Source organism: Haliotis rubra, unplaced genomic scaffold (genome assembly GCF_003918875.1).
Source record: "Haliotis rubra isolate DU_JTF1 unplaced genomic scaffold, ASM391887v1 Scf18, whole genome shotgun sequence".
Taxonomy (NCBI): domain Eukaryota; kingdom Metazoa; phylum Mollusca; class Gastropoda; order Lepetellida; family Haliotidae; genus Haliotis; species Haliotis rubra.
This window is the reverse complement of record NW_025765780.1, coordinates 2,783,867-2,802,032: the sequence shown is the minus strand read 5'-3', so window position 1 is coordinate 2,802,032 and position 18,166 is coordinate 2,783,867. Positions and strand designations below refer to the sequence as shown.

Here is an 18,166-nt window from a genome sequence, read left to right as displayed (position 1 = left end):
AAATGAAAATACAAACACACACAAACAATGGCATTTTTTAGATTGTTTTTTAATGGAAAGCAATCAAACATACATTTGCACGGGGGTTGTTTCAAAATATTTTGAGTTACAACAAATCAACATGTACAAGTGCTAACGGTATGGTGCACATTTTTTGAGTCACTGTGATCCGATGAAATTTTTCTTTAAATGTGTGTGGTTTCCATGGAAACAGTTTGAAATGAACGATTTTTTTCTTGCATTCTCCAGCACAAGATTAGCTGCGCCCCTGGTGCTGTGCTGCCATTGCGTAATCAGTGTGAGGGTCTCCATGAGGGCCATGATGAGGGGGCTGCCTATCAAATTGAAATTTAAATTAACCCCTAAAGTGATATTGCACGTTCAAGGAGAGAAAATAAGATGAATTAACCCTTTGGGAATAAACTTCAGAATAGTGTTGTCACCTTAAGCAAAGAATATGCATGAAACATAAATATTAAAATGTAATAATAGTTTTAACTTTCACTTAAACAGATAACCAGGTACTTATTACAGTTACTAAAACCATTTAGTATTGAGGGATCCATAGAATATTCACTACTAGAATTATACATGTTTAAACTTTTAAGTTGAAAAGTTTGTTTCAAATTTAATCTATTTGAAAGTTTTGGAGTCTGGTATAAGTTAGATTTGTTTAAATGATGATACAGCATCTTCTGGTAAATGTCCTTACAACCCATTTGTGCTGGGAAATAAACAACCCTAGCACTTACAAGCCCAGTGATGGATATACAACACATATTCTTACAATCTCTATACTATGGGATATTGCACAACCCAAGTGCATAAAATCTTTGCACATTGTGGATCAACAACTCTCTTTATTACAACCCTTTCACATTGGGAATCAACAATCTGCTCTATTCAATCCTTGCACAATTGGGATCAACAACCCTCTCTATTTCAATTCTTGCACTTTGTGGATCAACAACCCTCTCTATTACAACCCTTGCACACTTGGGATCAACAACCCTCTCTCCTACCACCCTTGCACACTGGATCAACAACCCTCTCTATTACAACCCTTGCACACTTGGGATCAACAACCCTCTCTATTACAACCCTTGCACACTTGGGATCAACAACCCTCTCTATTACAACCCTTGCACACTTGGGATCAACAACCCTCTCTATTACAACCCTTGCACATTGGAAATCAACAACCCTCTCTATTACAACCCTTGCACAATTGGGATCAACAACCCTCTCTATTACAACCCTTGCACACTGGATCAACAACCCTCTCTATTACAACCCTTGCACACTTGGGATCAACAACCCTCTCTATTACAACCATTGCACACTTTGGATCAACAACCCTCTCTATTACAACCATTGCACACTGGATCAACAACCCTCTCTATTACAACCCTTGCACACTTGGGATCAACAACCCTCTCTATTACAACCCTTGCACACTTGGGATCAACAACCCTCTCTATTACAACCCTTGCACACTTGGGATCAACAACCCTTGCACACTTGGGATCAACAACCCTCTCTATTACAACCCTTGCACACTTGGGATCAACAACCCTCTCTATTACAACCCTTGCACACTTGGGATCAACAACCCTCTCTATTACCACCCTTGCACACTTGGGATCAACAACCCTCTCTATTACAACCCTTGCACACTGGATCAACAACCTTCTCTATTACAACCCTTGCACATTGGAAATCAACAACCCTCTCTATTACAACCCTTGCACAATTGGAACCAACAACCCTCTCTATTACAACCCTTGCACACTGGAGATCAACAACCCTCTCTATTACAACCCTTGCACACTTGGGATCAACAACCCTCTCTCCTACAACCCTTGCACACTTGGGATCAACAACCCTCTCTATTACAATTCTTGCACATTGGAAATCAACAACCTTCTCTATTACAACCCTTGCACAATTGGGATCAACAACCCTCTCTCCTACAACCCTTGCACACTTGGGATCAACAACCCTCTCTATTACAATTCTTGCACATTGGAAATCAACAACCTTCTCTATTACAACCCTTGCACAATTGGGATCAACAACCCTCTCTATTACAACCCTTGCACACTGGAGATCAACAACCCTCTCTATTACAACCCTTGCACACTTGGGATCAACAACCCTCTCTCCTACAACCCTTGCACACTTGGGATCAACAACCCTCTCTATTACAACTCTGGCACACTGGAGATCAACAACCTTCTGTATTACAAACCCATTTTCACTGAGGAATACAACAACCTCATCTTTTACAACCCTTGCACAAGGGTTATTATCCAACCCTGTCTAATACAACTCATATTTAAGACAGAATAGGCAACCCTACCTTTTACAATCCTTGCAATCAAGGTAACCTGCAACCCCACCTATTTTAATCCTTGCACACTGGGGAAGGTACAACCCTTTCTATTAATTGTAATTGTACTTTGTAATTTACAACCCTATCTGCTACAATCATGCTCCCTGGTGGTTGAACAACCTTTGCATTCAAAATCCATAAATATCTGTTCATATAATAAAGGATCTTTTTCTTCATGGCTCCCACAACCACAATTCCCTTCTAAGATTTCAATGTCGACATTGGAATATACTGCATGATATTGGTTTTTACTTCAAAGTAAACAGAATTGATACATAATACTTTGTAAAAGTTTCTCATTCATATTTCCTTCAAGATGTAAATGTTTATTAAGTTTTATTGAATATAACATTTTAATAAAATCAATTTTGACAGTACAATTACATAGAGAACAACAGGAAAGTGATCAATTTTGGAAATGTTTGATATTAATGTGCATGTTTCACAAGGGATGACGACATTTTTATATCAAATTACATGGTATTCAGTTCCTACTTTCACAATGAAGGAGAAATAGTTAAAACACAATGTCTTCAACTGTTTTGTGTTTTCAGTCTCATTTTTCAGCTTTGACAAGGCAACTTTGTTACATAGAAATTTAATTCGAACATTTCAAGAATAGAGTGATTGTGATATAGAACATTTAAACATTGTAATTACATCTGCAGACATTATTCTTCAATGAAGTTTCTTCAAATAAAATAAAATTATCGAAGTTTTTGAAGTAATATTGTGGAGTGTAGGGGTTAACACACCATGACATGATTACCACCAAAATTGACGAGTGACTTTTAATCTTCTTGTTTAGATGTGAAGATGCCTGTTTCAGAAAAAAATATATTTATAGAATTTGTAGCTATCAGTGTTGTTTCTTAGCAATCTATCAGATTTAAAGTGACATAAAATTTGCATGTTGCTGAACAGCTTCTCATCATAAATCTGTAGTAAGGGTAATACTTTCAAGATAAAAGGAAATCTAAGTCATCCATTTGCAATACATTTTAATAAATTTCACCAAAACATTTAAATTGATACCCAGAATGAAGCCTTTTTGAAAGAAAGAAGAGAATTTAAGTGATATATTTTCAGTTTATGGTGATTGGTTGGTTATGATTAAATACTGTTTACTTTCACAGCTGTTCAACAAGTTAATCTGCTTTTTTTAGAAACTCTAAAAGTTGACACAGTTAATAAATTGTAAATTCTTTTGAAATGCATGTTAACAAAAATATATAAAGTTTATCTGACCATGTAATATGATATAGGCCATCATATGGATTGATGTGATTTCAGTCCAAACTAATTATCAATACCAAATTACACTCACAATAATACAAGATTGGCATTAGATGAAACCGAAAATTGCAAAATATCTGCCATAATTGGCATTAACTTGGTATTATGCAGACATTATTAAATAGCACCAACAATGATGGCATTAACATCTGTACAATTAATCTGGCAATAAGTGAGGTTGTCCTCATCTTAGATGTTGCCTTTCATCTAGTCTGGCAAGTATCAATACCCTTGAGCACTACATTATTGTTAGTATACTTTGTTGAAAGGTTAGCCAATGTTCATTATACAATGGTTTACTTAATGGTTAATGTGACTTTATTCATGTTATTACTCACCTGTAGAAGATATCACTGTTTACTAAATCTACAATTTTAATACAATATTAATACAACGTTTATACCTCTATCACAATGGTGTTAGACCTTGCTTGACTCATGGAAAGCTGGGAATCATCACACTGTAGGCAGTTTGTATCAATTTATGTTGGAGAGTGATAAACAGAATACTAAACTCGTTTCCGTGAAATACCATTCTTATACAACTCGTGAAAAATTTAGTATCAAACTCGCCTTGGCTCGTTTGATACCTAATTATTAAGACGTTTAATAAAAATGGTATTACATGGAAGGTCTGTTAGTATCCTCTATATATCTGACCTGTAAATTACATATTAAGCTTGTCTTGATAAACAATATGAAAATTGGAATGACCTAAATTCAAGATGACCAATGCCAAGTGCATTTGTTTGGGAAGCTGAGTTTGAATAATGTTTTCTATTTCCTATTTTCAGCAAAACAATCACCATAGCAATGAACTGCAGGTGCTTTGGCAAACATTCACAGTATATATATGAATATAGGGAACACGTGGCACTTTTACTTTCGTTAAAAGAGCTACCAAAATACTTATCCCTTCACAATGTAATTTTTTGCATAATGTACAATTATTTCAAAGAGTGCATACATTATAAATCAAGACGAATGGCAATATCCATTTATGGATCTTGTAGTTTTGGATCCTGTAATTTTCTCCAGATTTGAGTAATCATAATGAAAACAGATGAATCAGATTTATTATAAGAACAAGAACATGGGGAACAAAACATGATCCCAATACAGGAACGCAATGAATCTGATATACCCGTTGGCATTAGGCTTTAAGAGAACACCAAAATGAACAATATTCGAGCATAATTGTGGTTTTCCCCCGTCTACAATGAACTCAACAGCCACGGCGATGTAATAGGTTCCTCTTGTGACTTGTATCGTAATGCGGAGATTATGGGCTTGCATTGATTGCGTTTGACTAGCAGCTATAAGATATCATTTATTATCACACCCTTGGGGGATTGGCTGAATTTTTTATAGGAAAAATCAACAAGGAGGATTTGGGACAATATGGTTGTTGTTCTTTGGTTTTTGAGTTGCTTTCAGGCCATCTGTCTCAAGTCAGCCTCAGATGGAGAGGCAGTCTTTAGAACACTGGCTCAGATTGTAACACTGTTCATTTTCAGAAGACAAGATCTCGGATGACATTGATAGCTGCCATTAGAGCTTCCCAATACAAGCTAATAAAATGAAGTGATATGTGTAGCCAAATCTATTACCCATTTTCAATATTTAAAATTAATGTATTTTTGAATAGACAATTTTAGTGATTTCCTGAAAGTGTTTTTGTTATGTGATGTAAAGAAAATATATTCAGAATAAGAAGGGTCACCTTTCTTCCTCATTTGACCTACTGTGAAAGTGATTACAGGACATTTTCTTAAATTTAACCTTTGTGAAGTTATTAAAAATAACCCCAAACAACTAAGTTTTGCATATATTTTGTATTTTATTATGCTTGAAGTAGATATAAACAGCAATGAAAGACAACAACCGGTCTCAGTTATCCAATATAACAAGTTCAATTGGGCAGAATGAGAAAAACTGCTAGGGAATTACATGAAAAGACCACTACAAATTATTATTCCACTGGTGCAAATTGGTGAAGCATCTGGCAACATCTAAGATTCTCATAGGTTCATTTTGAGATGAGAGAAGGAAATCCATTATCATTTATGACAAGTTGTACCCACTGTTTTCATAATGTGCCGCTAAAATCTCTTGATTGTAGATAACAGAAAATTGTTGTTAACATAGTGAGTGAGTAAATTGTTTAATTATTATCATTTCAGTTTCAAGGTTATTAATAACATTCTGTGATCAGTATTAATATTTAGGATGACATTGTCCCTTCTATTTAAGCAGCATATGGGTAGAAAACTCCAACAATTAAAACTCCCGTATTCTATAAAATAACTGTCCTCTTGCACATGCTTTGTGATTGGGTAACCCAATTATTGGAAACAGCGAAAAGTCATATGTGAGTAACAGCTTGCAAGAACAGTCGGGCCATGTACAGTAATCTAATTAAGCATAGATGCATGACAGTGCATTGATGGAAGAAATATATTTACAGTTACTTCCTGGTCTGAAGGGGAATAGCCTTGGTTTTAATTCATGTGTGGACATGGCGTGACATTACTTAGCTTTTGTTGGTGATAGAAAGTTGAAAGTTACGTATGCATGATTTTCCCAATATTTTGCACATGATGCATTTGATTGACTGAATACACTTAGTAAGATTCTTTGTACATGGTTTACTATCAGAGTGATTTATTCAATAATCATATACAGACACTTTGTTATAGGACATGTACAGCAGAGGGTGTATCACGTTACAAACGTTTAAATGTATTACCTGCTAGAACTATGATATGTGTAGGCCGAGTTTTAGGGCAAGGGTGGGAAGATATGGTGGAAAGATGGTGGTTGGGTAGACTAGTTGCTAAAGCGTGACCTTATCAGGACGAAGAACTGGGTTTGATTCCCCACATCGGTATAATGTGTGAAGCACAGTTTTGTTTCATGCTGTGATACTGCTGGAATATTGCTACAAGTGGCGCAAAACCTCACTCACTCAACCACCCAAAACTAACTCACTCACTCACTCACTCACTCGCTGACCCACCCACCCACTCCTTGGCATTGCTTCCACGCAGGTAAAGTTCCTCCTCTTCCTGAAGAGACGTTAAATGTCATTTGTGTTGTATTAGCATCAGGTTTGCTGGAACTGAATAATGACTGTATCACAGCTTCTTCAGGTGTGGAGCTGAAAGCATATGTTACATAATTTGATACCTTCCTGACACTGTCAATACACAACCCATTATGTTACATGTGCTGTCTGTTATATGGATGTACGCTACCTGATATGAAAAATAGACTACCTGATATGTATGCTGCCAAATGGTTTATAAAGGAATATACACACTGGAATATACAAGGAATATACACTCCCTGATGTCAGAGATAATTTCCCTTGTGATATGTTTGTTTTGATATGAAAAATACCTACATGTATACAGTGATGGTAAATAGTATCATCCCGGTCGTCCGGACCAGTGTTGTTGATGTAAAAAGGTATCCTGAGGGGAGGTAGAATCTCAAACATTTAGAGGGGGCATTGTTAGATGTTGGTTGGTTTCCATTTCTGGACATATGCAATACATAGAGTGAGTGAGTGAGTGAGTGAGTGAGTGTATAGTTGTCCTGAAGAATAGGGGGGAGAACACTCAATGTGATATAGATCTCAGACGTTTATCACTTTAGTTTGAGCACAAGTCTGGAGCTGATAAACGTAGAAAAATCATTTCATATCATAATCTTATGAATCAGTGATGCTTGAAAGCACTCTTAACATTTGTGAGCACTTAGACTGGATGAAAGAGTTTTTTACTTTGAAGATACAAGAATTTGAATATCATAGTATATGTATCTCTATAAATATAAAACATCACCATCAGAAAACAACCATTTTTACTGCAGAAACGGAAGCCATTTGGTATAAAGACAAAATATCTGTGCAAGTTTTATGATCAGATCAGTGACAACACTACTGTTCATGATAAGTGTTAACATATGCAGCCAATCCAGTTGTGTAATTATTACAGGACCGCTCAATATTTGGTACACCTGTGATAAAAAATTAAATACAAAAGCACGTTCGGGAAGCAAATTGCCATGGATAGTGGAATGTTTTAATTAATTGTAATTTTTTCATGTTCCCAACTGATTTAGGTACTGGTAAATATAAATTATACACAGACATGATTCTGAGCCTCAGAAAGGTTGGGTGTGCCTCCATTAACTCACTCTGGGTCCAATGATGCATGTAAGGTGCATGCTTTGAAAGGTTTCATTTGTTTGTAAACCTTTCAGCTATCTATATAACCTGCAGTAAATATGCTTTATAAACATTGGCAATTTACCTCAACAGTTTAAACTCCATTAAATAGTTAGCAAAGTCATGCAGTATTCGACAAGGCCATGCAAATGTCAAATAATGACTATGCTGGCGCCAGTACCTCGTGGGACTGGCATTGCAGTATACATGGAACTCCTTTTAAAATTCACAAACTATATAAAGTATCTGACATTGCTCACTGACTAGTGATATACACCTGGTATATCACTATCCAATGATATATACAGTACCCGACACTACCCACTATCCAATGATATATACAGTACCCGACACTACCCACTATCCAATGATATATACAGTACCCGACACTACCCACTATCCAATGATATATACAGTACCCGACACTACCCACTATCCTATGATATATACAGTACCCGACACTACTCACTATCCAATGATATATACAGTACCCAACACTACCCACTATCCAATTATATATACAGTACCTGGCATTGCTCACTATCGAATGATATATACAGTACCCGACACTACCATTTATCCAATGATATAAACAATACCTGACATTGCTCACTACCCAGTACTATATACAGTACCCGACACTACCCACTATCCAATGATATATACAGTACCTGGCATTGCTCACTACCCAGTAATATATACAGTACCTGACACTACCCACTATCCATTGATAAATACAATACCTGACATTGCCCACTATCCAATGATATATACAATACCTGACATTGCTCACTGCCCAATGATATATACAAAACCCAACATTGCCCACTATCCAATGATATATACAGTACCTGATATTGCTCACTATCCAATGATATATACAGTACCTGCCCATCTAATATGTACAGTATAAGCATATATACACTGCCTTATGTTTAGAAGCTCACAAGAAATGCCAGTCCCTTTTCAACCTAAATTCATGAAGGTTTCTTATGAGTTTATAGGTGTAAGCAAAGAGCAATCAGTAGGTTTTTTAAACAACGCTTTATTTATTTGAAAACATTGTTCCTTTGGCTAATGAATTTATTTAAACTTTCTGCTAGCTCTTAAGAGGTGAAACTGTGTTTGCCTCAAACGTTCTTGGTGCTCTGCTGTCCCTAACGGCCTGCAAGGAGCTCTCAATATAGCAATAAAATAGTTGTAACCATGTTTTGTGTTCTAAACATCAAAGTTGAATTCGAATAAAAGATCTGATTATATTGATCGTTCAGTACTACAGTAAATAAAATCTACAGAGGTTAATGTTTTTTCTTCAGATATTTTTGGAGTATCGTATATCTTCTGACAGTGAAAAATACCTTGGTGCACACACAGGCATTGGAGTAATCATTCAAAGGGAGACAACTCTTGATATTTCTCCTCTCTCCTCGGAAACCCACGTAAGGCTCTTAAAGAAACTGTGCTTAACAAAACCAAAAATACTTTTACAATGAACGTAATACTTGGCAATAATTTAATGTATGGTTGCATACAAAGAGCTGTATTAGACTTCCTCATTAAAACAGGTAAGTATGACATAATTTAACTGAATAAAAATACAACAGTTTGTTAAGTGTTAGGTGCATATATAGGCCTTTTAAGGTCCAAGGTCGCCCTAAAACCTTACCTACCTACCTACCTCTCTCCTCGGTATTGAATGTGATCATGAAGTTTGAATATTTTATGAACATACTTGTGGATCTATGAAGTTAGATTTTCTAATATCTGGATGGTTTTCATCTGTTTTGCTTAAGCAATAAGCTTTTGAATTGACCTCATCTTTATCATGTAGAATTATGTTATTCTTTACTAACCATCAGATATTATAAAATTGCTGCCGAATTAAAGTATTAACTCCCCTCACTTATCATAAAACTGAAAACTATTGATGTGGTGTCAAGTTGTTTTTCATTCACTTACACAATGACTGCAGTCTGGATGAGACGTAGCAAATAAACACAGTCAAGCTTCCTAACATCATTTCTTTTCCTTTCTTACACTTAAATACTTTCATCTTCATCATTATATTCTCCATAAGAACAAAACAGAACAGTCTTCTATCTTCATCATTATATTCTCCATAACAACAAAACAGAACAGTCTTTTATCTTTCATTATATCTTCATCTATCTTCATCATTATGTTCTTCTTTCATCTCTTCATCATCATTATATTCTCCATAACAACAAAACAGAACAGTCTTTTATCTTCATCATTATGTTCTCCATAACAACAAAACAGAACAGTCTTTTATCTTCATCATTATGTTCTCCATAAGAACAAAACAGAACAGTCTTTTATCTTCATCATTATGTTCTCCATAAGAACAAAACAGAACAGTCTTCTATCTTCATCATTATGTTCTCTATAAGAACAAAATAGAACAGTCTTTTATCTTCATCATTATATTCTCCATAAGAACAAAACAGAACAGTCTTCTATCTTCATCATTATGTTCTCTATAAGAACAAAACAGAACAGTCTTTTATCTTCATCATTATGTTCTCCATTAGAACAAAACAGAACAGTCTTCTATCTTCATCATTATGTTCTCCATAAGAACAAAACAGAACAGTCTTTTATCTTCATCATTATGTTCTCCATAAGAACAAAATAGAACAGTCTTCTATCTTCATCATTATATTCTCCATAACAACAAAACAGAACAGTCTTCTATCTTCATCATTATATTCTCCATAACAACAAAACAGAACAGTCTTTTATCTTCATCATTATGTTCTCCATAAGAACAAAACAGAACAGTCTTTTATCTTCATCATTATATTCTCCATAAGAACAAAACAGAACAGTCTTTTTATCTTCATCATTATATTCTCCATAAGAACAAAACAGAACAGTCTTTTATCTTCATCATTATATTCTCCATAAGAACAAAACAGAACAGTCATTTATCTTCATCATTATATTCTCCATAAGAACAAAACAGAACAGTCTTTTATCTTCATCATTATGTTCTCCATAACAACAAAACAGAACAGTCTTTTATCTTCATCATTATGTTCTCCATAAGAACAAAACAGAACAGTCTTCTATCTTCATCATTATGTTCTCGATAACAACAAAACAGAACAGTCTTCTATCTTCATCATTATGTTCTCCATAAGAACAAAACAGAACAGTCTTTTATCTTCATCATTATATTCTCCATAAGAACAAAACAGAACAGTCTTTTATCTTCATCATTATGTTCTCCATAAGAACAAAACAGAACAGTCATTTATCTTCATCATTATGTTCTCCATAAGAACAAAACAGAACAGTCTTCTATCTTCATCATTATGTTCTCCATAAGAACAAAACAGAACAGTCTTTTATCTTCATCATTATGTTCTCCATAAGAACAAAATAGAACAGTCTTCTATCTTCATCATTATATTCTCCATAAGAACAAAACAGAACAGTCTTCTATCTTCATCATTATGTTCTCCATAACAACAAAACAGAACAGTCTTTTATCTTCATCATTATGTTCTCCATAAGAACAAAACAGAACAGTCATTTATCTTCATCATTATGTTCTCCATAAGAACAAAACAGAACAGTCTTCTATCTTCATCATTATATTCTCCATAAGAACAAAACAGAACAGTCTTTTATCTTCATCATTATATTCTCCATAAGAACAAAATAGAACAGTCTTCTATCTTCATCATTATATTCTCCATAAGAACAAAATAGAACAGTCTTCTATCTTCATCATTATGTTCTCCATAAGAACAAAACAGAACAGTCTTTTATCTTCATCATTATGTTCTCCATAAGAACAAAACAGAACAGTCATTTATCTTCATCATTATGTTCTCCATAAGAACAAAATAGAACAGTCTTCTATCTTCATCATTATCTTCTCCATAAGAACAAAACAGAACAGTCTTTTATCTTCATCATTATGTTCTCCATAAGAACAAAATAGAACAGTCTTCTATCTTCATCATTATATTCTCCATAAGAACAAAACAGAACAGTCTTCTATCTTCATCATTATGTTCTCCATAAGAACAAAACAGAACAGTCATTTATCTTCATCATTATATTCTCCATAAGAACAAAACAGAACAGTCTTCTATCTTCATCATTATGTTCTCCATAACAACAAAACAGAACAGTCTTTTATCTTCATCATTATGTTCTCCATAAGAACAAAACAGAACAGTCATTTATCTTCATCATTATATTCTCCATAAGAACAAAACAGAACAGTCTTCTATCTTCATCATTATGTTCTCCATAACAACAAAACAGAACAGTCTTCTATCTTCATCATTATGTTCTCCATAACAACAAAACAGAACAGTCTTCTATCTTCATCATTATATTCTCCATAACAACAAAACAGAACAGTCTTTTATCTTCATCATTATATTCTCCATAAGAACAAAACAGAACAGTCTTTTATCTTCATCATTATATTCTCCATAAGAACAAAACAGAACAGTCTTTTATCTTCATCATTATATTCTCCATAAGAACAAAACAGAACAGTTTTTTATCTTCATCATTATATTCTCCATAAGAACAAAACAGAACAGTCTTTTATCTTCATCATTATATTCTCCATAAGAACAAAACAGAACAGTCTTTTATCTTCATCACTATGTTCTCCATAAGAACAAAATAGAACAGTCTTTTATCTTCATCATTATATTCTCCATAAGAACAAAACAGAACAGTCTTTTATCTTCATCATTATATTCTCCATAAGAACAAAACAGAACAGTCTTTTATCTTCATCACTATGTTCTCCATAAGAACAAAATAGAACAGTCTTCTATCTTCATCATTATATTCTCCATAACAACAAAACAGAACAGTCTTTTATCTTCATCATTATATTCTCCATAAGAACAAAACAGAAGCCTTGAGAAACCTGAAAAGGAATATTCAGATTATTTGTACCACATTCCATTTCCTACATACCGTTTATTACCCATTATTATTCAATACAATTTGACAGCAGATATTCTCTCTAAAGAATAGAAACCTGAATAGAAATCAATCAATATTCTGATAATGTTTCTTCAAATAACAACTATTAGGATTCTCACTGTACATAATAAACTCCGTAAAAGTACACTCCACTGACTAGCTTATAATATTCTGTTGGATCCTGTTCGCCTTAGTGTCTAGGCTTGTGAGCACCTTGCCCTTGCTTGTTGGCTAACATCTGAGATGTGCATCAAACCTTCCTTGCCTCCCACATCAGATAACACCCAGTGATATAGCTGACACAGTTGCTCTTGCTTCCCAGTTCACTGCCCTGTGTGAGTGAGTTTTATGCCACTTTTAGTGATATAGCTACACACTGGTCTAACCAAACCACTGCTTCCCAGTCACTGCCCCAAACCACTCACTTTTAGTGATAAAGCTGTTCACTGGTCTAACCTGTGTGACTCTCTTGTCCCAGTTCACTGCACTGTGTGAGTGAGTTTTACGCCACTTTTAGTGATATAGCTACAAACTGGTCTAACCAAACCACTCTCTTGCTTCCCAGTTCACTGCCATGTGAAGTTTTACGCCACTTTTAGCAATATCCCAGCATACCCATGTGGGGAATCGAACCTGAGTCTTCAGCGTGACGACTGAACGTGTCAACCACAAGGCTAACACCCCCCACACACCCCCACCCAGTGATTACAACTGATTAGTGTACTTGTCAAATCTAACTTGTTACATCTAAAATTGACTGTATCTCAAATCTGGTTATCGAATTCCTACTAACTTAGACGATTATGAGTTCTTTGTAAACCATTGTAGAAATATATGAACATATATCATTCTGTTCTAGTATGAGAACTTTAAGAATCACTTCTGAAATATTTATCACAGCTGTTGCTTTTTTCTTAATGTTCATATAATGTTCACCACTAACTTAATAGTATGGGTTTAGATGCTGCTAGGCTGCATGTTGTAGCAGGTTGTACACTGGTCAGCTTCAGGGATGGGGTCACTTTGACAATGCCTAAAATATTTCTTAGGAATATTTACGTTAGAGTAACCGCAGGCTTGAAAAAGGTCTACCCAAGTTTGATGTTCAACACACTTCTTCAAAGCAATCACGCCCTTGAAACCCTCTTTAATCCCCCGTTTACTCGCAGTAAAAAAGTCTGTCTCAATCAAACCATACCGCAGGATAGCTGATGCAACGTGTGTGTTCGTGAGACGCGCACAGAAAATGGTGAAAGTCGACAGATTGCTTCTTAGGATCAGTTGGAATTATCTTGGGGTTGCAGTGTTAATGTATTCTGCATTAAACCCCGTAAGTAGATATGAGCGATGGAGAACTACAGCAGATATCCCGTGTGCGCTCGCCACTAATGATTCGATTGCCACTTAAGGCCCAGTGGCGTTGCAATTTAATTATGCTCAAGTACATCATTGAGTCGATGACTGTGCTAGTTTACTTGAAGCACATATGCTTGCATTTTGCCTGATTACTGTGATTGCGTAATTCATTACGTTAACCTAATACACGTTAACTGATTAAATGTGGTGATGGGTCTATTATTATATAGAGGCAACATATGAAACTGATATATAAAACCAACGAAGATTAAAAGCGTGACGAAATGGAATGGTTCTTTACTGTGAAAACTTTTCTTGTTTGTAAATGATGATGAGTTATATGATCCATACATTCTTTCAACTGGATTAGATGTGTTGTTGACATTTACTTGGAGTTTCTATTTTCACTGGTATCAATGGATACCGAGAAAATATATCATCTTATTATGAACATATGAAACATCACTTCTAAGTGTGTCTGATTTGATACTCATTGCTTGACTTTGGGTGAAAATAAATAAAATGTGTGCATGATAAAACAGTTCCATTTAGGTGCTGATAAATTCATCAAGAGAATGATGTTTAATGTCAGACAGCAATATTTCAGCCTTTAAATCCTTGAGTATTGACTGCAAGACCAATGATCCATGTTAGGGTGGAATGCTGGCGTGCAGTCAGTAATATTGTATCCATAAATAATTGAGCCTGTACCATTGACTGCGTGACTAAACACCAACATTAACATGGAACACTGTCCCCGTGTTTGTTGGTTTAACTGTATGAAGTATTTTGGTGTATACTGACACAGGAGGACCCATTGTTGTTACTTGAGACATCAGACACATCATTTGCAGAAATTTCCATATCTCTCCCAGGTACCCACTTATTGCTGGGTTATCAGTGAGTGAGTTTTATGCCACTTTTAGCAATTTTCCAGCAATATCATGGCAGGGGACACAAGAAATGGGTTTCACACATTGTACCCAAGTGGGGAATCGAACCTGGATCTTAAGCATGACAAGCGGACGCTTTAACCACTAGGCTACCCCACCACCCCAGGGTTATCAGTGAAATATCTCATCAAAATCTACCATTATAGAAACATTTGACCATGACAATTAAGAGGAGAGTTTCAGTTCAGGTGCACCTGTCTTAAACCATGAATACAAATGCAGGTCACGGGGAAATCAGTGGAAGCAGAAGTGTGTTGTTTTCATGGGCCTCTCCTTCAATCAAATCAAACAACTCAACACGTAACCCGGGTTTATTTTTAAATAGGTTTTGTCAACACATTTTGTAACCATTTCAGTGAACCATACATCTTAAATTCCTCTTTCAACCCACTACATTGCATATCTTGTGACTTTAAACTTCTTGAATGTCTACTAGGGACCTGCTTCTCAACACATGTTTCCATTCCTGGGGGAAAATATCAACTTCCATCTTAGTTTGACAAGTTCCATCAGTCAGTTTTTCTGAATATCTGCTTCCCTTTCAGCTGAATGCAGGGGCAACATCCACCCACCATCCTGGAAACCTAAGCGTTCACCCTCATTCAAAATATTTTCTTTGATGTTATCTTTTAACTTTTGTTACTATTTAGTTGCTTCAACCCTAAAGTCTCTGTGTTCTGTTTTCAGGAGGTCTTGGCCATGATGGAATCAACCACGGGCAGGACATCCATCGAGCGAGCGCGAGCAGCACGGGGAGTTTTGGGCGTGGCAGTAGTACAGGCAGCCTCAGTAACACATCCACGCCCACCAACACCCCCAACACGCCCCTTGTTGTGCCACAACCTGTTAAGCCCAATCGGACCGGGAAGACCTACCAATGCAAGATGTGTGACCAGGTACAGTACAACGGGCAATCGGTTCCCAATGTGAGTCAGTGAATGGGTGGGCTTCAACACCTTATTCAGCAACCTTAGCTATCTGACAGCAACTTTCAAAGCAGATTTGAATCTGGGACAAACCAGTGGTCAATACTGTGAGCATCAGTAAATGTGGGTATTAAACTGAAACCAGTCAGATCACCGCAAGGGGTAGGTCTTCCTGGGAGGTCATTCTGACACTGTTATGGTATTTCTTATGACAGATGGGGAATTGGTATTCTTGCTTAGAGGAGGTAGAATAAACTCTTCCAGAAACTTGTTCCTTAATGCAAGCATGGTATGGTTTCTCATCTCTACTAGGTTTTCACTGTTCAGAACAGATAGAAAAACAAGCAAGGTTGTAAAACAAAATTTATTGTTAAAGACTGATATTTCAGCTACCGAAGTAGCTAATGGCATCGATGGAATCATCTGAGAAATTCAAAACAGATAGTGCTGCATGTAAAACACATGGATAGGTTTACTGATATCCAGGAAGTTGGTTTTTAGTAAAATTAAAAAACAAAAATTAACATTATATTCAAAAGACATACAGATCATTTCCAAAGAAAGACATTATTTTCTATCATGATGATTAATAGGGATATTGTCCAGCTGCTGTTAGTTTGAACATAGATTCATCATGTAATCATTAGGGCTGCAACGAACACACTTGGAGATGATTGCGATATGTATCGCGAATAAGTGCTAATGAATACAAATATCTATTCCAAATTCAATATCGAGTCATTAGTTGATGTATTATTTATTCAGTGAAACAATAACAAAATAAATGATATAACATGGTTTGACTGACAGTGGTTAATTTATCACAAAAAATTACCGCTTATTGCCTAATGTTTTTGTTGACAGCACCATAATCTCCTTGGCAAAGTGACACATGGTGTACTTTTTTCTATTTTGTTCATATAACTGTAATAAATAACAAACAGTTGCAAGCTAAAAAACACTTGTTCTCTAAAGCAGTTGTGATTATATTCCATTCTAATGACCATGGAAATGGACTGAATTCAGGAAGGGATACCATTTGATTCACCAAATATGTGTGCGAATTGTAACAACTCCAGTAATCCATAAAATTCTGAACATAACTTTTTTTGCTAAATCCCTTTGTTTTGAGACTATAGCTCCCCTGTACTCATGCTATACAAGAACTGTACTGGAAAGGGGGGCAACGTTGGAAGTAACCTGGCTGGTTGCCATAGCAACCGTATTGCCTGGATATGATGCCGACACTGGTGCCCTTGTTCCAGACTCGACTGCTTTGCAGGTTGCTGTTATGTAGCAATAGAATTGCCGAATACGGTGTCAAACCAACAATTGTATTAGTTGAAACCTAATTGAGATGGATGTTTTTTATGTAATTGTCTTGAAAAATATTGTACTGAAAAGTTACTTTTAAAGAATTGTTTTCAAACAGGAAAATCTTTGTCAAAAAAAGGTACTATAGGCTTGTGTGCTAACTGGTTGAATATTTCTTGTTGTTCAGTGAATTGTTTACAAACAGGAAAATCTTTGTCAAAAAGATGGGCACTATAAGCTGTGCTTACTGGCTGAATATTTCTTTGTGTGTTTAATGGTTGAATATTTCTTGATGCTCAGCGAAGAGGTTTTGTGGCTGTTCCATTGCTTGTTGCTAGGACAGATGTTCTTTACTGTTGGGTTTCTAATACTGGTCGGTATCTCTGTTCAGGCTATTAGTTTTCAGCATGGAGAAATAACCCTGATATGTGGTATATCTACAGAAAATAGAGAGAATGAGTGATGGTTGATTGAAAAAATTAATCTTCTACAGAAAAAATAACAGCATAAGCCATTTTAAAAATGCATAAAATACGGAAAACCAATTCCTTGCTATCTGCAAGTCACAGTCTGTGTTCATATGGCTGTCTGAGAAAGCTAGCATGGTGATAACTGAAAATAAAAGTTTCATGCGGTCATGAGTGTGGTATCATCATAATATTGTCTCTTGTCGACTGACGACTGATAAAACTCAGAGAAAAACCTGC

General features: G+C 35.7%; 2 protein-coding genes across 13 annotated transcripts in view; one reads left to right on the top strand and one right to left on the bottom strand.

Moving 5' to 3' along the window:
- Nucleotides 1–18,166, top strand: part of LOC124273374 (zinc finger protein rotund-like) — a 229,285-nt gene that overhangs the window by 198,097 nt on the left and 13,022 nt on the right. For 11 of the 12 annotated variants that reach the window (XM_046708615.1, XM_046708614.1, XM_046708625.1 and 8 more), the window contains one exon: nucleotides 15,907–16,145. In XM_046708615.1, coding sequence (XP_046564571.1) covers nucleotides 15,907–16,145 — 239 coding nt within the window. The remainder of the gene's footprint in view (nucleotides 1–15,906; nucleotides 16,146–18,166) is intronic. The other variant, XM_046708616.1, reaches the window with a different exon arrangement.
- Nucleotides 85–18,166, bottom strand: part of LOC124273377 (cyclin N-terminal domain-containing protein 1-like) — a 45,128-nt gene continuing 27,046 nt past the window's right edge. Inside the window, exon 8 of the mRNA XM_046708629.1 lies at nucleotides 85–335. Coding sequence (XP_046564585.1) covers nucleotides 294–335 — 42 coding nt within the window. The 3' untranslated portion in view covers nucleotides 85–293. The remainder of the gene's footprint in view (nucleotides 336–18,166) is intronic.